Raw genomic sequence first — 21,928 nt, 5'->3', positions numbered from 1 at the left:
TTCTAGGAGTTAAAAAATATCAAAGAAATTCAAAACAGACTCGCCATCTTAAGAGCTGCCTCCTCTTTCCAAAAAAGTAAGGTGGAAAGCCAACTATTCTTTTGGAGCACCAATAGAAATTTCCTCAATCTTAAAAGCCCATCTATCTTTCTTTCCAAATAACCCAGACCATGGTACCAGAGCAAAATGCTTTTCCTATCTTTAGAGCATTTTAGCCTAGACCCAGCTAAGAGTTCCTCTCTAACAGACCATACCGCGACCTAACTTGCAAGAGCAATAAATTAGTATTCCAAAGTCTTCAAACCTCTAGGCAATGAAGGAGAAGCAGAGAAACAAATGCTTGCAGTGCATATCAAGTCGTTTACTTCCTTGTCCAATAAGCTAATTATTTGCAATATTTGACTGTCTTTAAGCTCCTATGAAGGTACTGAAGTTTAGGAGAACGTAAGTTGATAGGGGAGGGGAAGAGAAGTGAAGAAATACACAAAGGGATTGTAACTTCGCAATGATAACTCCTTTCTGTGAAACATGTCCTCTGAAGGTTCCTGCCAATCAATCGCATGCATGTTGACTGAGATGTTGTAACTGATGTTTAGCTGACAGACTAGATAGGTAGTTGAAGATAACCTCAAAAATAGTCCCTCCAAAGTATTCATCAAGTTCAGGAAACTAAATTAACCTTAAGACATGTTGAAGTATTATCCCACATTGCTTGACAATGGATCCTAAATGCTTTTTATATTCATATAATCTCTCTCCACCAATTAGCTTAAGCTTTTGGATCGAACTTTCTAACATGGTATTAGAGCCAATGCTTACCCTTTCGCGAATGTGCGTGGTCAAAATTCCGGGTGAATGTGCGTAGTCAAAATTCCCCGTGCTGCTCGTAGTCCGGCTTGCACATGAGAAAGGGTGTTGCCGCAAGGCTAGAAAAGGATACTCCTGTCCATTATGGAAAAATCTATAAGTAAATCTGGCTTAGTAAGCATCAAAAAGCCGAAACGGAATACCCTCTTTCTTTCAATACAATAAACAGAAGATAGTGCCAAAATGCCTAACTGAGTAACATACCACCCATATCCGTTGACGTCTCATCAAAGTGAAAAGGAGGCACAGAAAGGCAACTACCGATTTTATCTGGACCCATCTCGTGGATGCCTGCAATAGTAAATCAAGCAAGAGTTTCCCTTCAGATATTGCTTAAAGGTGCAAGATCGACAATAAAAAGTAATAATAATTATTATTATCATTATTATTACAATCACTCCCATGGGATGAGGAAGGAAACACGAGCATAATTTGCACGATCCCATCGCACACCGCTTCCCCAAAGCACCAGCACAGAAAATCATCAGCCATCTAGAAATTTAACATTCTTTTACCATCGATGACCGATCCATCGTATGTGGTAAAAGCAGTAAAATGCAAAAACCATTTAAAGATAGAATTTGGATGTTAAGAGGGGATTGTTTTGGTTTTTTCTGAAAAATAGAAGTGGGTATGTCCGACTTCTCTCAAAGTTCAAACTATCGATCATCACAGTTGATCCAAAATTCACACTTTCAAAGAACCATAAGAGATAAGATATTCTTTATGACTTACAACTTATAAATGCACTTTTGAGAATAGAAGTGTACTCAGAGTATTGTAGGAGCTAGTTTGCTCCTACTAGTAATCAAACCAAAATCATGAATGTTCTATATGCATGCGTCTTGAATGTTCACGTTTCTGTCTTGTTAAATGTTTTGTCAATCGAAGAAATTTATCTCCTTGTAATGCTACATACATATATGAGTTATTTAAGAGAAAGAGTCGTGTAACAAGCGTATACAAAGACAAGTCTTGTGATCATTTCATAAGAAAAAGAAAAAGAAAAAAGTGTGGGTGGATATAGAAGTTCAATTTCATTTGAGAGTTTCTCCTATTTGTTTCCTTCTTTTTCTTGATTAGAGTCGAGTTAAGTAAACTGTAAGTGTTCCACATTCAAATTATTCTGTGAACGAGTATTAGAGCCTACATTTGTGGTCATGGCCTCAGCAAACAATCAACTTCCGCTTCAATACCCTCATCTTACCAAAGAAAGCTTTGGTAATTGGGCTGTCAGAATGAAAGCCTTACCCCGTGCCTATGGTATATGGAACTTGTCAACAAAGGCTAAGATGAGCCAAAGGACAAAGCCACCTTAAGTCAAAATCAGAAGACTGCCTTGGAGAAGGTTCAAATAAAAGATAAATATGCCCTGTCAATCATTTATCAAGCTCTAGATGATTCCATGTTCGAGAAGGTTTCAAATGCTACTAATTCTAAGGAAGGATGGGAGATTCTTTACAACAAACATGAGGGCTGAATGTGCCTGCCAATCAATTATATGACCTGTTAGTTGAGATGTCGTAACTAATGTTTAGCTAAGAGACTAGATAGGTAATTGAAGATAACCTCTAGTGAAGTTCCTCCAATGCAATCATTTTCAGCTTGCATCCTTTCTAAGTTGAAGAAAGGACCGTATAACTCCTGTCTCCAATATGGGGAAATCCATAAATAAATCTGGCTCGCTAAGCATCAAAAAGCCTAAACGGACAGGCGGAGATCCGGTATTTTTTGAATCCCTATGTAAGAAATTACAAAGGAAATTCTTTCAACAAAGAAAGATGTGAATTAGGAAGGATATGTCGACGAAATATGAATCGAAGATACCCTGAGCAATCAGAAGTGGTAAACAAGCTTATAGGACATAAGCTCAAGGTGGTGGCTGCTAGGTCTAATATCTTGTGTTTTCTAATCATAAATCTGCTAAGTATCATAATTGTATCATGTCAAATCCACGTCCAAGTTGAACACGACAGGTCAGTATTCAGACCCAACTTTGAAATCCAAAGACAGTATGATAATTAAGCATGTCACACAACAAGATATATTTAACATTTTTAAGATATCAGCTCTTACTTATAAAAGTGTAAAAATGTGTTTAGAGGTCTGTTAACATGTCCTCATTCACCTAGACACGTGTTAACCCATTTAATTAAGCATGTCTAGTTAAAGTGTCATATGAACAAGTCAAACGATATCAACTGATTCACAACATGCTTATTAATTGTGTATAGATTGCTTGACCAATTTATGATATGAGTGCGATTAAGGTTAAGCCGACCATACTTATCCAAGTAACATGCACGTCTCGGGCAATTGGCTCACCCTGTCGGTTGCATAAGGCTATGTTGACAGGAAAAAAAGGTGACTTCGTTGTATCAGAAAGCAATTACGGGATTTTGGTTACTACAGTGAAGTTGCATGACAAACAATGCCTCCATGAGTAAACAATGTGGTTATTGTTTGCCAGAAACTACAAAAGCCTCGAAATTAAATATTTCTAACAGTAATGCTTTAGTAATGTCAGTTTTGATGCACCAACGCTCCTTAACAATTAAGAGGCAAGAGGTATTGTTGAGTCACTACTATTGTGAGCTTAACACCAACTTTGCCATCAATTTTGTTTAGTTAAAGGGTTAATACCACGAAAAACCCCAAACCAGTACATCTCAGACAAATTTACTTCAAACTGTTTTTTTGGCCTCCAAAAATCCTAAACTGGCAAATACGTGATAAATTTAACCTAAACTAAATTTTTTTACCACGAAAAATCACAAACCGATACACCCATGACAAAGTTACCCTCCGTTATATTGGATTAATATCACGAAAAATCCAAAATTCAGACACTTGTGATAACAAAGAGTAAAAATTTCAAAATGGTACACCTTGAATTGTTACGTGTCATCCAACTCAGCAATTGCATACTTAAATTTACGAAAGATCTTAAATTTACGAAAAACTAACGAAGGGTAAATTTATCATCTGTGTATTTGTTTGGGGTAAATTTGTCATATGTGTATCGCTTTAGGAGTTTTTTGTGGTAAAAAAAATCATTCGGAATAAATTTATCACATATGTACCGGTTTGGAGTTTTTCATGAGATTAATCCGTAGTTAAAAGAATAATGTTGTAACATTTTTGTTTGGTGGTCTAAAGCGATAACAACTATACATCCAGCTATTGTAGTCAAGTCGACCATCAAACCGACAATCTACGATTTGGTCTTCGATTAAATACACCAATGATACTTCCGAAGTGTAGAATTGCCCCTCAATTCTTTGGGGATTCTATTCTTGCGAGGGTAACTAGCTTCTGAAAAGTTGAAGTATATGCAAGCTACTTCACAGTTCAGACGAGACTTGCATCCTCTTGTAGTTTCATTTCATGTTTTTACCTTCTTTTTCTAATATATTCCAACTTTACAACAACCGTATGTCATGCTCTTAGCGATTAGAGTTTTAGCTATATGATGTAAACACGCTTTAAGCTGAAACTGACTACATCAACAGGTACAATCTTTAGGAGATAGTACTCAAGAAGAGACAAGAATAGGAACAAAGAATTATACCGATCTCCTGTAGAATAACATGTGATCAGCACCATCGAACAGATCTTCATGCTCATAATTATGCCCTATCTTCAGCTTAAGTGAAATTTCTCTAGTGATCAATGTGACAAGATCCCGTTGACTGCCACTGCAGGAAAAAATCTCGATTCCAAAACCATTAACAGATGCAATCTCAGGACCTACCACCCAACCAACAACACAATGAAAAGACAATTTGGATGTGGTAAAAGATCACTGGTCCTGAACTTCAGCATGCGATTTACCTGATGCAAAGGAATGCTAAACATACTACACTAATGTTCAGTAATCGTGTGAAGATGCGACAATGCCATTGCAGCAAGTACTTAGTCCAACTCATGGATTATATTGTCACAGTTTCTCATATAAAGAGCATGTACAAGGAGCATATAAACCCTATTGTCAAGCGACGTGGATGTTACAATACTTGTGCAAGCCGTATTAGGAGTGGCACTTGAAATTTGACTAACAAAAAGGATAAAAAGAGCATGGGAACCACATTGTCAAGTGGGGTGGATATTTCAACAGAACAAAACAATTATAGCAGAGTCGACCAACACTTGCATTTTCTGCTGGAAAAAGGATGTGATCTTCTCACATACTCGACAAACCTCGGTCGATCCAGTAAACAAATAAGAAGAAACCACATGAGAACAAGACAGATGAAATGTACCCTTTATATGAGCTGCTATTCCATCCCTCAACTTTATTAGCCTCCACAAGAGCCTCCTTCCACTGCTCGACTTTCTCAGCGCCCCACATCGGCCCGTGCGCGTCCAGGGCGTCTCCGTAGAGTGACGATTCCAGCTTCACATCAAACCGTTCCACATCGTAGAAAACAGGCAGGATCTCTTTCGTCCCACCTGATCTAGCTGTGTGTTCCACCATGAGTGCGAGCGCGTCAAGGCACCGAGGGCTACGAGCGTAGTTTCTGGAAAAGATAGGTATGTAGATCTTGGAGCTGTACACCGATAGCCGAAGCTCTTTGGCAGTACAAACGGTTTCGAGACCTCTGAAAACGCGAATGCCGTCAGCTAACAAGCTGCAATGGAGGGAATCAACGAACCCAAAGAGATTGTCGGATCCTGTGAAACTCAGGAACACTTCATATTCTGATTCAGCGACACTTGATTCAGCCTCTGACTTCGTATCTTTATTCATACTTAATTCGGCCTCTAACTTCATCGGATCTTGGTTCAGCCTCGCTGGTTCAACTTCGACTCTTCTCCTACCTTCGCCAGAGTATTCAGCCATACTCGGTTCAACCTCTAACTCTATCGTATCTTGTTTCAGCCTTGCCGGTTCATCTTCGCGTACTTTCCGTTTTATGCCTGCGGATTCAGCCATGCTCGGCTCCGTCTTCCCCTCCATCTCTCGTCGTCCAGTTTCCACTGCACCTGGTTTGTACAGAATGGTCAAGTCAACCGAACCGGGTTTGCCTTGCCGATCGTTCAATCTTAGCCGTTAATTTAAGACAAAATATATTACAAGAAGAAAAAAAAAGACAACAATTATTTAGGACCATTCGAGAAAAACAGCCATCTTATAAGGTGGATTTACTAGGATAAAAATTTTCGGATCACTTAATAATAATATATGGAGAGTCATAAAATCTTGAAAGAATGGACTGCATAATAATTTTAATTAATTTTTATTGGTGTTTGTAGTCCAAAACGGATTGTTAGCACAATACTCACTCGAAAACTATTATATAATCAATTCCTTTATAACGCTATTCGAAGAAAATTAAGAGATATAGTAAGTAAATCACTATATTTCGAAAACGATTACCAACTTATCATGTACAATAACTTACGAAAAGATCACAAATATTGAGGAAAATTACCAATTATAGGTAGCGTTGTTTAAGATATTATATTATTCTATTGATTGATTGTAAGAGTGCTATGATTTTGAGAAAATGGCGCTATTTTAAGTTATTATTTGAAAACTTCCTAAAAATAAGCCACGACAGGTTATCTTAAAAGCAAACTGCAAAGGGCCGACAATTTAATAACGTTTATGAGTTATGACGCATGAGAATTAATAAGAAATGACCAAGTCTAATCGGAGAAGGTAGGTAAACCCTAGATGTACATAATGTCGGAATATGTTTGTATGACAATTTTTAATTCACTATGAAATTGATAACATATTATGAGTCATAAAAAATATAAATAATAAATAATTAAAAATTTGTGATTAATAATATGTTGTTAATCTTATAGTTATTAAAAAAAAAGTGCTAGCAAAGTTCCGTAATGTCCAAATTTCTTTTTTTTTCTTTTGGTCAAAATTATGTCCCAAGTCTAACCAGCCGATGGATGCATAACGTGAATGACAAGCCGACAGGATTTGACCGTCATCTTTTCTCTCACGCAATCCACAGTGCCCCACAAAGGAAGCAGACGAAGTGATTGTCGCCTCCCTTTCTTCAAGAAAATATTAGGTACAGACGTGGGAAATCTGACGTGATCCAGACCACCATTCAGCATGTGACACGTGGCGCATTAGGGTCCCATCGCTCAGGAAAAAAAAAAAGGAACAATTTCTCTCCTCTCTCTCTCCACTGTCTCTCTCTGGCGTTGCATCTCGACCGGGAAATCAAGAAGACGAGACTCGAGCTCCACAGCCATGGCAGCTGCAACCTTGGCGGCCGAGACTTGACGAGCTCATGCCACTACAAGCGCGGAGCTCGAGCCCACAGCTCGTGGCCGCCATGGCCAAGGCGCTCGAGCTCTCGAGCTGCACAGCCATGGCCACCACCACGGAGCTCGAGCTCACAGTCGCGGCCGCCATGGCCACGAACCTCGAGCTTTGCGACCAGGTACAGAGAAGACGTCAGCCACGGCAGCAGAGCTCAAGCCTTGGGCTCAAGCTCTGCGGTAAGACGTCGGCGAATGAAGGGATAGAATCCATCAGAGGCGAGCCAGACGCCGAAGACTCCGAGGACCGAGGGTGCTCTTCGACGCGGTCCGTAATGGCGGTGGCTCGGCTCGAGGTCGGAGAAGGGAAAAGAAATTGGCCGGAGGAGAGAGTGGCTAGGAGGTCGGAGAGGTCAGGCGAACGAGAGAGGGGCAAGACAGAGAGAGGAGAGAGAAAATTTTCCTTTTTTCTGAGTGGTGGGCCCTATGCACCATGTGTCGCACACTGAATGATGGTCTAGTGACGTGAACCCGGGCGTGGGGTGGGGTGGGGTTTGGTTTGGTTTGGTTTGGTTTGGTTTTGGGGGGGGGGCGCGTCCGGGTGGGCCCGAGAGCGTCGATGGGTTTGATTGCGAGTGGGCCCCGACGACAAGTTGAACGAGGGGGCCTAGGGGGAAGAGCGAGGAAAACGACAAAGGAATCCCGGTTGGAAAAGCGAGGGGAGCGACGTGAACCAGGGGGTGGCGTGGGGTGGGCTGGGGTGGGCTGGGGTTTGGTTTGGTTTGGTTTGGTTTTGGGGAAGGGGGTGGGGGTAGACGTGGCCGGTTTCACGGAACTGCCGATTCCGGTTCCGATTCCTAAAAAAGGTGGAATCGGAATCGGCCCTTGAAGGGCCAGTTCCGGTTCCGGGTTTGGAATCGCCGGTTGCGGGCCGGTTCCAGTTCCGGTTTCGGAACCGCCGATTCCTAAGCCTAACAGTTCTTTTTGAGCAGGCCTCCTCCCTTTTTTTTTTTTTTTAAATCGGTCCGGTTCCGACAATTATGAAATCGGAACCGACTCTTAAGGCCCGGTTCCGGTTCCGAGTTGGAACCGTGGGCCCGGTTAATGGGCCGGTCCTGGTCCTGGTTCATTTTGATCATGTCTAGGTGGGGGGCACAGTTTTATTTTTGTTTTTCTTTTATTTTATTTTTTGTTTAGGGGCGAGTGAGATTGGGGAGCCGTGGGTTTTGGGAAACTGGGACATCATCGTGGGTAGATGTAGGAAAGCAAGGAGCAGCGTCCTCGGAGTCGGCGAGGCGCGGCGCGTGCGCCTCACCTCCGTGGAAATATCGCCTGCTTATGATATTTAAACGCGACTTTCAAGATTACGGGTTTTTTTTTTTTAACCATACCGTAAAATTAGAGACACCTCGAAATTATGGGGGTCTCAAGTTATCTCAACGGTTGGACCAAAAAAAAAAAAGTTATCTCAACGGAGTTTCGGCCAAAAAGAAAATTATCGACAACTACGATGTCCGAAGTGAAAATTTTCTAACCGCGGTCCGTAAACGTATGATAAAATCAAGCTCGAAATATTAATAGGGAAGGGCTAAAAACTAAAAAGCACTAAAGATTTAGCACGAATTAAATGTTTTTCTTACTTTTTTTTTTCCTTTGTTATTTTGGCTGTTTTAATGAGAGTTAATCTTAGGTAAAGAGGAGGAGGTGCCAGAGAGTTTCGAAACCGAAACAGGGAAAACGGAACCACCCCCCCAACACCCCAACAACCCCACCCACCCACGCACACACACACACACACAAATGTCGTTCATGTCGAAATTAGTATTGATGGCCACTTAAGGATGAGTGATTTCAGGATTAATCTCTGAAATCTACCCATCTAAATTCGTTATCAAGAAAACACAAACATAATTCGAATAGTCCCAGGTCGCACGGTTGCCACCAGCACAGAAAATCATCAGCCATCAAGAAAATATTTTGAACACATCGATAATAGGCCTGTCATAAATGGTAAAAGCAGCAAATGCAAAAACCACTTAATATAGTATCTAGACGTTAAGAGGGACGCTTTAGGTTTCATGTGAAAATAGAAGTAATATGTCAAACTTCTAAAAATGCAAACTATCGATCACGAAAGTTGATTAGGAGATTTTCATTTTCCAGGAACCATGAGAGCTACAATACTCTCCATAAGTTACAACTTATAAATGCTCTTTTGCAAGTTTCCTTTCCTGCAGAAAGAGTTTCTAATATGGTATGTCATCTCTTTGTGGTTTTATTGCTTAAACAACATTTCTCCATCGATTCTCCAACCCCCCGCTATTCTATATTCGTCTATAATAATTCGTTGGAGGTTTTCACTCTGATTAGTTTAGTTTTAATACCAACAATCCTTCCTCAAACGGTGCACAGCATTAAGACCCGTTGCATTCTTCACTGGATAATATGATTCATGCACCACAACTATTAAAGTGTCTTGCAAGCAATGAATTAAGACCATTATAAGAATTCACCACTAGATCCACAATTCTGTATAATCAGCTCAACATCAGAGTCCAACTGCCCACCCACCCCCACAAAAAAAAAAGAGGGAGTGACGAACCATAAGAAGTTTTCAAGTCCTCTAATCTACTGAACTATCAGAAGTGGCAAAGAAGCTGATAAGGCACAAGTTGAAGGTGACACCTGCATAAGGCTATGGTGATGGGGATGCAAAACAATGACTTAGTTGTTTCCGGATAAAATGATGGGCTTCAGGCTATTCAAGTGTAGTTGCATTTCAAGGGATGCTTTTGCGATTGACCAAGATGGTCATTTGGCAGGTCAATACAGAGTAGGCAGTGATAATGAGCAAATATATCTAGAGGTAGGTGCTGTATCAAAAAGACAAGTTTGATGCATTGGTGCTCCACTCGACATAAAGCTATAGACACTCGCGATCGCTAACATCAGGAGACTTATAATTACCTGACATTAGCTTGCATAATCAAAAGAACAGATCACTATTAGATCTGCATTGTGGTGGTTTAAATCCACAATCACCAACAGCAAGCTATTTATACTCCAATGAGCTATGCTGGATACGATATTCGATGAGATACACGTAGGAAGTAAATAGAATGGAGCTTTCCCGTCGTTTCATACAAAAACTCCTATCGCTCGAGCTACTACTGTAGAAAAAGAAGACGATCAATACTCCCACTTGCGTTGCCCTGGACAATATTTATACACTTATTCATCTAGGGTAATAATTTCAAATAGTAAATAATAGTACACACAAGCTAAATCTGCCCATTGAATTTTTCTTTGGTTTTTCCATTTAGTAGTCATATATAGTTGCAAATTGTTCATTTCACAATTATGTAGACTTTATCATGTGTTCGCACATATAGAATTTTACTAGAAAGCAATTATACAGTCTTTGCATTATAGAAAAGACTGATAAGAATACGGTGCTTTCGCAATGTTGATAACAATCACCAAACAAATGTAAATCCCAATTAAATTTTAGTTTTTTTCTCTTTAATTTATAAATCTAGTCACCCTTTCATTTTCACATAGTCCTTCTAGTTTGAAAATCCAAAGAATTATGAACAATAGTAATCGTTGTTTTCAACGATTACAAGAAACCTTATCTATTTAATGCTACATGCATTATCAAACTCCCTAGTGTGAAATAAGTAAAATGCAATTCACAACTATCATATTAACTGCCAAAAGTAAGCTTCATATAACAGAAACCAATTAAATTTGTACCATAATCTCTGATATTTCAAGAAAGCCTCATATAACAGAAACCAATTAAATTTGGACCATAATCTCTGATATTTCATGAAAATACTTTACCACTTCTAAGCTAGGGTATAGCACAACTTTTTAACTTCGTCCTCTGATCTGACTTTTGGCACCCAGCATTCCTTCTAGAATATTAGCCAACAACTCTTCAAATTTGTTTCCTGTGATCAAACTAAATCCTTAGAAAGATTTTAATGACACGTCCTAGCAATCAAAAAGACAATCTTAATGTCTATATGGGGTGATTTTTACTTAATTGGACTTCTACTTTTTACTTTCAGCATTAACAATTTTATTTTCCTTTTGTTGAAATATGTCTTGAATTTCAGCCCGTGAACGATCTGAGATTTATTAAAGAAAAGTAAAAAAAAAAATCGAGCAAAGGGAAATATATACGAAATCGACTTATGTTAAAGTTGATTGTGCGTGGTGTCTTTGCTCAAGAAATAGAAAAGCCCAGCTGGACTCAATCAACCGAAGAAAAAGGATATATGCAGCATATCTTGAAGACGTGATCTCTTTATTTGAAATATATGGAAATCGGTTTCGTGTGAAGTCGGCAGGAAAACGACAAAATAGGACAGTCCAATGTGGACTTGGTTTCGTCCAAATTATGTCAACTCATGGGGACATATATTTATCCTGCATTTGGTTTTCTTGATGGGTTGGTTGAAAAACGTGGGCAGAGGAAATTCGTACGTGGTTACATCCAGTGTTCTTGTTCGTGCGTGAAATCGAAGACGAATTCAAGTGTTGAAGCTAATTGAATATTGAGGTTAGATTTGTGAAATTTTTTTGCGAGATTGAGAGATTATCTCGTTAGAAATTTGGGGCTAAACACCGTGTACGTTATTGAATGTAATTGGGGCTTGGGAAACACTAAGAGTGTTTGAGTGACTCGAGTATGGTCTGTAATCTCCATGTATAGCTCGTTCTATAGTAGAATTCGTTGCTGCTCTCCCGGTAGACGTAGATCTCTATGACCGAACCATGTACATCCGGTGTCCGATTTATTTTCTTGTTCTGTCTATTTTATTGTTCGATCGCTTGTTCCGCATTACAATTGGTATCAAAGCTAGACTTGTCGAGTTGAAGCGAATTGATGACGACGGAAGAAGTAAAAGTGAAAATCGATAGATTTGAGGGGAAGGACTTTGGTTTTCGGAAGATGCAGATTAAAGACTATCTATATCGGATGAAGCTACACTTGCCCCCGTTTAGGGAGAAACCAGAAACAATGAAGCAAGATGATTGGGAATTGCTGGATAGACGAGCAATAGGTGTTATTCGGGCGACGTTGGCCCGTAACGTCGCGTTTAATATCGTCAAAGAGAAGACTACTGCGGGTTTGATGAAAGCCCAGTCGGACATGTACGAGAAGCCCTCTGCAATCAACATGGTCTATCTAATGCGACATTTGTTTAATTTGAAGATGAGCGAAGGTGCATCAGTTACTAATCATATCAATGAATTCAATGTGATCGTTAATCAATTGAGTTTAGTTGATATTGACTTTGAAGATGAGATACGTGCTTTGATTCTATTATCCTTATTGCTTGATAGTTGGAATATTACTATTACTACTGTTAGTAATTCCTTTGGATCAACAAGTTTAACTTTTAATGGGATTCAAGATTTAATTATGAGCGAGGACATCCGTAGAAGAGAATCTGGTGAATCTATATATACCGCTTTAGCAGGTGAAAATAGAGGAAGAACTGGTATTCGTGTTAGCGAAAATAGAATGAACTCGAATAGACGTTGTCAAGATAAGACCGGCGGTCTTGTCTATTGGAACCGTGGCAAGAGAGGGCATCTTAGAAGGGATTGCTTAAAGTTGAAAAATGAGAAAGGTATGGAAATTAGAGTTGAATATGCTAATGATATTGCAGTTGTAGCGAAAAATTCTGATGGTGATGATAGTGTCTTGTCTCTCATTGAGAATTCGTCATTTGACGGATGGATTATGGATTCTGGTCGTTCTTTTCATGCTACACCAAATAGGAACTGGTTTGCTACTTATCGGTGCACGGATAGTAGTAAAGTGCGGTTGGGGAACAACGTTGAATGCGATGTTGTAGGTGTTGGTGATGTTAAAATCGGGAGGCATGATGGTATTGTGAGGACATTGACCGGAGTAAGACACGTTCCAGAATTGAAAAAGAACTTAATTTCCTTGAGTGCCCTAAATTCAGCTGGATGTAGGTATTCTTCACAAGGTGGAGTTCTGAATGTTGTTCGAGGTGCTCCGGTGATAATGAAAGGAATTAAGCATGGTGGCCTATATGAACTTCAATGTGAGACATTGGCAAGTTTCACTCCGAAGACGTCGACATCTATTCGAGAGTGTAACGAATGCTCGAGGAAGACCTGTGTGTTTGTGCCGAAGCATAAGTTTGATGTTGTTGTTAGGAATACGCAATCAAGAGCTTTGATCGAGACGGAGACCGGTAAGTCGATCAAGCATGTGTGAACCGACAGTAGCATGGTGTTACGCTCGAAGTTGGTAAATAAATTATACATAACAAATGGCATAGTAAAACACCGCACTAGTGCCAAAAGACCACAACAATTTGCAGAATTGATAAGCAGAACATTACTAGAGACGGCTTATAAAATGATCTTTAGTGCAGGTATAGCTAGAAGAATTCTAATGGATGTGCTTGGTATGGCGAGCTAACCGATGAATATATCTCCATCGATTGCGATGGGATTTCGGACTCCCGAAGAAGTGTAGTCGGATAACGTCGCCGATTATTCTATTTTTGAAATGCTTGGTTGCACGTGTTATTACCAAGTAAGTGATGGTAAGCTCGATATGAGAGCAAGATGCATATTCCATGGCTATGCACGAGGTAAGTGGGGTTATCGGTTGAGGTGCCCGAATATAAATTCACCTGTTCGCAGCAGAAAAGTTACCTTTGATGAGTCTCCAATACTTTAGGGTAGGAGTGTTTGTGGTCGTATAAATACGGATCCGGACGGTGTTCGGCTTGAGGTGGAGTTGCAACCGGAAACTCCCGAGGTAGTGGATATTAGCGCGGTAATCTATATAAATGGTGCTTGTAGCGAGGTGGAGCCCGTAGATCTAATAGTTGCTGTTATTGCCGATATTGACAAGGTACGTGTTCGATTTCCCGACGGATATGGATGCAACGGTGGTTTTGCTTTATCCGTGATTAAGAAGCTCGTATCAAAAAGTTTTGGTATAGTAGTTAAAAGTGCATGTAGAGTTGATATTCTGATGAGGTCCACGGTTATAGCGAAGTTCAAGCGTAGCTTGGACTTGGATGATATTTGTGGCGGTTGAGCCCATTAGGACTGTGGGAGAGTAGTAGTGAAGTTCGAAGTTCCAAATGACGGATTGTGACTAGGCTCAAATGTTGTGCAAAGGCGGAAATTGTTGAAATATGTCTCGAATTTTAGCCTGTGAATGATATGAGATTTATTAAAGAAAAGTAAAAAAAATCGAGTAAAGGGAAATATATACGAAATCGACTTATGTTAAAGTTGATTGTGCGTTGCATCTTTGCTCAAGAAATAGAAAAACCCAGTTGGACTTAGTCAACCGAAGAAAAAGGATATATGCAGCATATCTTGAAGACGTGATCTCTTTATTTGAAATATATGGAAATCGGTTCCGTGTGAAGTTGGCAGGAAAACGACAAAATAGGAGAGTCCAATGTGGACTTAGTTTCATCCAAATTAAGTCAACTCATGGGGACATATATTTATCCTGCCTTTGGTTTTCTTGGTGGGTTGGTTGAAAAACGTGGGCAGAGGAAATTCATGCGTGGTTACATCCAGTGTTCTTCTTCGTGTGTGAAATCGAAGACGAATTCAAGTGTCGAAGCTAATTGAATCTTGAGGTTAGATTTGTGAAATTCTTTTACGAGATTGAAAGATTATTTCGCTAGGAATTTGAGGCTAAACACCGTGTACGTTATTAGAAGTAATTGGAGCTTGAGAAACACCGAGAGTGTTTGAGTGACTCGAGTATGATTTGTAATCTCCGTGTATCGCTCGTTCTATAGTAGAATTCCGGTGTCCGATTTGTTTTCTTATTCTATCTATTTTATTGTTCGATCGCTTGTTCCGCGTAACACCTTTGGTAACTAAAATGTGATTATTATTTAGTATTCAAGACCTATCTTAAATCATATTGACGTAAACATTCAAATTAATGTGAGTATTTATATTCAAGAGGACCAAGTGGGCCTCGCATTTACACTCTAGGCATTAGGAAATATCTAAGCACTTCAAGAAAGACTCGGCATCTTAAAACTGCCACCTCAACGCCAAAAATGGTAACGGAGCAAAACTTTAGCCTAGACCGAGCACCTGTAGAACTTTCCTCGTTCTTAAAACCCACCAATCTTTCTTTTCAGAATAACCCAGAAAATGGTAACGGAGCAAAACGCTTTTCCTATCGACACAGCATTTTAGCCTAGACCGAGCTAAGAGTTCCTCTCCAACAAACCCTGCTGCAACCCACCAATGTGCAAGAGCCATAAAGTAGTATTCCAAAGTCTCAAACCCTCTAGGCAATGAAGGAGAAGGAGAGAAACAAATGCTCACGGTGCATTATCAAGTCGCTTACTTCCCCGTCCAATAAGCTAATTATTTGGAATAATTGATTCTCTTCCAGCTCCTAACTTTGTATTTTTGGTGGAGAGGGGAAGAGTAGTGAAGAAACGTACAGATGCACTGTAGCTTCCAGATGATAACGATAACTACGTTCTGTCAAACATGTGGTCTGGTGGTGCCTGCCAATCAATTATACGCCTTGTTAGTGGAGATGTTGCAATGAATGTCTAGCCGATAGAGTAGATTGGTAGATGAAGATAACCCTCATTCTGTCAAACGTGAGCTCTGAATGTGCCTGCCAATCAATTATACGCCTTGTCAGGGGAGATGTTGCAACTAATCATTAGCTGATAGAGTGGATAGGTAGATGAAGATAACCTCTGGTGAACTTCCTCCGGTCCCCTGTCTCCACCCCTTTGCTGGTTGAGGCTTGGCCTTTGACTCTGCTTGCCTCTACTTTCAACTAATTTGGCTTAGTAATCATCAAAAAGCATAAACGGACTAGCATACCCTGTTTCTCACTATAATAAACAAAAGATTGTGCCACAGAAATGCGTACTAGCATACCCTGTTTATCCTTCGATTTCTGGAAAGGGGGCCCAGAAAGGTATCTACCGACCTTATCTGGGACCATCTCCTGGTTGCCTGCAACAATAAATCAAGAGTTTCCCTTTAAATCTTGGTTAAAAAGATGAAAGACTATAATAAACAAAAGTTTGTCCACACCAGCACAGAGAATCATCAGCCATCCATAAAGTCAACATCTTTTTACCATCGATGACAGGCCTATCCTAATAGTAAAAGCAGTAAAATGCAAAAACCACTTAAAAGGCAGTTTTCAGAAGTTAAGAGGGATCGTTAACGTTTCTGTGAAAATAGACGTGGATATGGCAGACTTCCTTTTCAAAGTGCAAGCTATCAATCACCACAGTTGATCGGAAGTTACAACTCAAAAATGCTTGTTTGCAAGTTTCCTGTCCTGCAGAGAGAGTTTCTAATCTGGCGTGTCGTCTTGTTTTGGTTTTATTGCGTAGACAAATTTCTCAATACAGCAACGTTATCCATTCAATGATAAGTGCATTATCAGAGGCGTTGCGGGCGGCGATGGAGGAAGACAAGGAGAGGCACTAAATCTTGAGCGTGGAGTTCCAGGGGCTCTTAACGATGTTGTCGGTACGGCCGTTGAGGAGGCGGGCAATAGCGGACCAATGGTTGCCGAACCCGGCGTGGGCGCTCACGATGATCTCGTCCTCCTCCGGGGTGAAGGGGCGGTGGTCCACCTGCAGCGAGAGCTGGTTGCACCACTGAAGGCGGCACGACTCGCCGGACCTGCCCGGGATCGACTTGCTGATCTGGGACCACTTCCCACGGCCGTGGGTCTGGACCAGGCCCCGCAACGCCTCGTCCTCCTCGGGGCTCCACGGGCTCTTGATCCGTTGAATTTGCACTCGGACACGGCAGGTCTACTTCACTTTAACTCAAATGTTTTTCTAGTATGGGATAAGGTTTCTTCATTTATTTTACAAACAACCTATCAACACTTGGTAGTTGGTGCTTTTATTGCCGAATCATATGCATTATATATTTGGCTTTTTCTAGTTCTTAGTACTCTTAACTATTTGGACTCCGACAAAAAAAAAAAAAACTATTTGGACAAAAAATTCAGATTTGCAAAAAATCTATGACGTGCGAGCATGAGAATTAAAGAAAAATCATCATTAACAAAGAAAAAATATTTAAAATGACCAAAAGCAGTATCGTTTTATGAATTGACAATGAGAACTGGTTGACCATAAAAAAGCGAAAAATAACTAAGGATTAAAAAAAAAAAAAGAACGAAACTGTTGCCACTCGTCCATAGATCATTGGAATACCAACTAGCGGTCAAAGTTCCACAGCTTTGGCTCGATAAGCTTTCTAGATCGAAGCAAGTATGTAAAGTTCGTTGTCTTTCTGGTTTTTCTTGCGATTCTCACTCATGGACGTCTGCAATGATCACCCAAGACTTCCATCTACTAGATGGCCGAATGTTTGCCGCCATGAAGTTTTTCTCAGTTTCAGAGGAGAAGATGTTCGGAAGAGCTTCATTGAATTTCTCTACCACGGCCTCATCGATTCGGGGATCTCTACTACGTTCATTGATTATGATGGGATTGGGATCGGAGAAGAGATCATGGATAAGATCTTCCAAGTGATAGGGCACTCCGATATATGCATTCCCGTCTTCTCCAAAGATTTCGCTTCCAGCAAGAGCTGTCTGAAAGAGTTGGAGAAAATGGTGGACTGTCACAAGACGATCATGCCCATTTTCTATGATGCCAGCCCTTCCGTGGTTGGCCACCAGCAGGAGAGTTACCAGCAGTCCTTCTTCAACCATGCGGACGAGGGGGTGGAGCCAGCAACTATAAACAAGTGGAAGGAGGCTCTGCGGAGTGTTTCAGAAAAACGAGGATGGGAATTGGAGAAATTCCAGCACGGGTAAAACGCAATTATGCTTCTTTCGACTTGTCCAACTCCAGTGATCTTTTCTTTTGCCTGGTGTATTATCTGACCAGTTGTTGCTTCTCACATCTCATTCTTTCCTTCTTTTCCTATCGGCAGGGAGCATGAACTAATCACAGATGTTGTTTCCACGGTCCGCCGGCTGTTGAGCAAGGATGACTTAGATGTGACAGCACATTTAGTGGGGATGGATCACCCTGTGCAAGAGGTGATGAAAACACTTGATGTCCGCTATGAAAACGGAGAAGTTTTTGAAGGGCAAATGCTGACAGAAAAACGTGTGGTTGTGATATCGGGCCTTCCAGGAATTGGTAAGTCGACTCTTGCCACGGTTGTCTACAACAAAATCCATCATCTGTTTGAAGGTAAGAGCTTCCTTAAAGATATCCACGGAGAGGTTGAGCAAGGGAGGCTCCTGTCTCTCCAAGAAGATTTAATTAGTAGCCTCCAAAAAAGGAGATGTACCCTCAGATCTTCTGCTCAAGGCACCGAATTTATCAAATACAAATTTAGAGATCTGAGAGTTCTCATTGTTCTCGATGACGTCAGTGATTTTAAACTGATCAATTCACTAGCTGGAGATCCAATTTGGTTCGGCCCAGGAAGCAGGATCATCGTGATCTCTACAACAAGCGATCTTGTTGACAAGTATAGTCAGGTGCCTGTGACCTCTACAAACAGCAGCACTGTTAACATTTGCGACGGCATCATCGTTGAAAAATATGAGCTGAATCAAATGAATCATGACCATGCTTTACAGCTATTCTGTAAATATGCTCTTGGAGGAAACCCTCTTCAAGGGGAACTCTCCCGTTTGGCACAGGACATTACTTCGGCTATTGGAGGGCTTCCCCATGTTATTCAGGTTGTTGGCTCATCTCTATTTGGAAAGCCCACAGAATTTTGGGAGGAGGCATTGGATAGATTGAACCGAGAGCCATATGCTGAGGAAGTAAAACGAATTCTGAAGAGAAGATATGAAGATTTAGATAAATATGCCCAAGAGATATTTCTCGATATAGCATGTTTTTTTGAGGGAGAGGACAAGACAATACCCTCTTATATGTGGAAAGCTTGCAAATATGATCCTTACAGAGGACTCGACCAGCTTCATAATATGTCTTTGGCAAAAACCAGAGAAAATAATGAATTGTGGATGCACAATCAACTAAAAGTCCTTGGGAGGGAGATTGTGAAGGAGGAAAATCCACGTAAACCTTTCAAGCGAAGCAGGCTATGGAATCAGGAGGATATTGAACCAGCCTTGAACAAAAGGAAGGTAAATTTTTAAGACAAGAAAGTCTCTTTTTAAGTTTGAATTAGAGTACTTCTTTTGATTTTGTAGGAATTGTGTTTTTAGAGATAGATTATGAATGCACTTCTATTTCCCTTTCTCGCTTTTACCATTTTTCCACGATTGGCAGGTCGATGCAGTTGAAGCCCTTAGTGCCACATTGGACAACTCCCATTCATTTTCTGAACGAAGATTTTTTCGCAGTTTCTCAAATCTCAGGTTTCTTAGAATGAACCACGCTATTACTAAAGGAAATAAGCAGATTGCAAAGAACCCCAAGAAGAATCTTTTTCTTCCACGATTAAAGTGGCTTGAATGGCAATGGTGCCACAATATCTCCAGTCTACTTGCTTTAGATCTATCTGACTTGGTCGTTCTTGATCTGTCTAGGAGTACCTCTAGAATTTGGCGGTGCCGGAGGCGAATAATGAAGGTATCATGGCAGTCGTGCACTTTTTTTTGCTTCATGTTTGACAATACTTAAGCATTCTCTTGTTTTGCAGAAGGCCAAGAACTTGAAAGTTTTGATCCTAAAAGATTGTGCTTGGCTAGTTGACTGTCCAGTTTCCTATGCACCTGTGAACTTAGAGAGACTAAACCTGGAACATTGTTCTACATTACCGGGTGTTGGCAGATCCATTAGCAAGCTAACGAACTTAGTTTCTTTGAATATCAAGTTCTGCAGCTTCGTGCAAGAGTTGCCAGAAGATATGGCTGCCTTAGCAGCTTTGAAAGAGCTTTACATAGATGGAACTTCCATTAGAACCATCGATTTCCCCGAGGGTTCATATGTGAAGCTTGAAATTCTGAGTGCTTGCAACTGTAAATCCTTGTCTCTATCCAATTCAATTGGTAACTTGAAATCTCTCTCGTACCTAGCATTGGATGACACTAAACTGAGTGAGCTCCCGTGTTCTATCGGATTGCTGAAAAATCTACGGACTCTATCGCTGAGAAACTGCAGGCGCTTGTGGAAACTGCCAGATTCCATTGGAAGCCTCGAGGAGCTGCAAGTCATGGATCTTTCTGATGCGATAGTTGATGAACTACCTTCATCTGTCAAGTACTTGAGAAACTTGAGAGTACTAAAGATGCCGCGCACTTTTATAAGAGAATTTCCTGGGGGCATTATGAATGTAGAGAGTTTAGAAGAGATAGATTTCTCGGGCTGCAGATGTTTGACTGGGGAATGCGACATTACGGGATTATTCTCTTTGAGGGTATTATTTCTAGTATATACTGATATTTCTCAGCTGATTGTGACAGATCGTCAATACCGTAATCCCCAAAACCTCAAACTAGATGACAATGTTCGCATCTCGATAACTGGAACTACTAAAAGAATACAGCATCAGCTCAACAGATTTGAGATGAGGACACAGTTCCCAGCTGACAGACATCACGTCGGCGTGCCAACGATGAGTCAGAGACCTTAACAAGGCGGCAGACAGAAGCAAGAGAGCCACCGGTGGATGAAGTTTGGCTAAACAGGAAGGAAGCGCTCATATCTCTTTGATTCAAAGTTGCAACTGATCAAGCATGTCAACTGATCTGCCTGCAATAAGGCCTATGAGGGGCATTCTATTCTGAATTTTCCAATCTACATCCTTCTTTCTTTTTCTTGGCTATCACACTCGCACACTTTCCATTGTCTTGTTTGTATGTCAGTTTCATGCAATTGTGCACCTCCATCTTAGTTTCCGTATGACTCGTTGAAAGTCTGCACAGTTTAGTTGATCATCTATTCATCGCATAAGCATATTGGCATTGAATTTTACTCTCCAATTTGCCAAAGTCCACAACTATCAAATTGCTTGCTCGTTTATGATTTTCGAATTCCGGAGGTTTGACCACAAAAGTTTGCTCGCCGAGTAGGAATTATCCAGTTTAAGAATATGAGCAGACAAATTCTATATAAATTGATCCTGGATCCATAGAAGAGAATAAATTCTTGCTAATGTAATTTTTGTTGTTTTTTGGGTGGGGGGTCCATTTTAAGAGTCAGCAATTTCACTCTGCATTCGACTATTGAACAAGAATTCTTCAAAGGAATTTCATGTCCGTGAATTTTGTCGCACCTAAATTGCGAAAAATTGGAAGTGGTTGTCATACCCCGATCCCCGGGTGCGCAACAACCCTACCAATTCGCCTTAGGTCATAAAAGACAACGTTCTAGGCACGTCATCGACCCATTTTTTTAATCTTTTTATTAAACACATGTGGAACGTGTAACTTCTAGACAACAGTTCAATCAACAACGATGGATAAGCAAGACATTACATCAATCAACATTAGCCAGCTAGCAAAAGACTACCAATTTCATTAATAGATATTCATTAACTCTAGAAAGTACGTTTATACACACAAGCCCCACTTTAGGGCTACTTCCTATGGCTCTCAAAAAAACCAGGTCGGGGTTAACACTACTCCCAAAATTACTCCAATAAGACCTACATCCACTTCCAGTTCTCCACGACTAAGGATTTGAAAAATAGTTAACAAGACAAGATGAGATATAAATTTCCGTAAGTCAATACCTAAGTCTAACTAGGCCGATGGTTGACTCAATGTGGCCTATACAATCAAACAACTATCGACGACAGATCAATAGCGTGCGACTAGCGTCACGCTCTAACTACACATGACTAG

General features: G+C 40.5%; 2 protein-coding genes and 1 long non-coding RNA gene across 3 annotated transcripts in view; 1 reads left to right on the top strand and 2 right to left on the bottom strand.

Moving 5' to 3' along the window:
- LOC115732964 (disease resistance protein RUN1-like) overlaps positions 1-5,841 on the bottom strand; it is an 86,512-nt gene extending 80,671 nt beyond the window's left edge. Inside the window, exons 1-3 of the mRNA XM_048278817.1 lie at positions 5,130-5,841; positions 4,439-4,565; positions 1,105-1,158 (exon numbers count right to left, since the gene is read on the bottom strand). Of these exons, the coding sequence (XP_048134774.1) occupies positions 1,105-1,158; positions 4,439-4,565; positions 5,130-5,827 (879 nt within the window). The 5' untranslated portion in view covers positions 5,828-5,841. The remainder of the gene's footprint in view (positions 1-1,104; positions 1,159-4,438; positions 4,566-5,129) is intronic.
- A 4,786-nt stretch (positions 5,842-10,627) lies between these two features.
- LOC125315020 lies at positions 10,628-15,195 on the bottom strand. The gene is made up of 3 exons (XR_007198368.1): positions 15,003-15,195; positions 10,915-11,196; positions 10,628-10,865 (listed from the first exon to the last, which is right to left on the bottom strand). It is a non-coding gene; the product is annotated as an uncharacterized LOC125315020 (long non-coding RNA).
- Positions 15,196-17,437: 2,242 nt separating this feature from the next.
- On the top strand, positions 17,438-21,056 carry LOC115730608 (disease resistance protein RUN1-like). The gene is made up of 4 exons (XM_048278819.1): positions 17,438-17,961; positions 18,085-19,264; positions 19,410-19,712; positions 19,783-21,056. The coding sequence occupies exons 1-4, from the start codon at positions 17,462-17,464 to the stop codon at positions 20,713-20,715; spliced, it is 2,916 nt and encodes a 971-aa protein (XP_048134776.1). The 5' UTR covers positions 17,438-17,461; the 3' UTR covers positions 20,716-21,056.
- Positions 21,057-21,928: the final 872 nt, after the last annotated feature.

Source organism: Rhodamnia argentea, chromosome 5 (assembly GCF_020921035.1).
Source record: "Rhodamnia argentea isolate NSW1041297 chromosome 5, ASM2092103v1, whole genome shotgun sequence".
Classification (NCBI taxonomy): Eukaryota; Viridiplantae; Streptophyta; class Magnoliopsida; order Myrtales; family Myrtaceae; genus Rhodamnia; species Rhodamnia argentea.
This window is presented reverse-complemented; position numbering and strand designations above follow the sequence as displayed.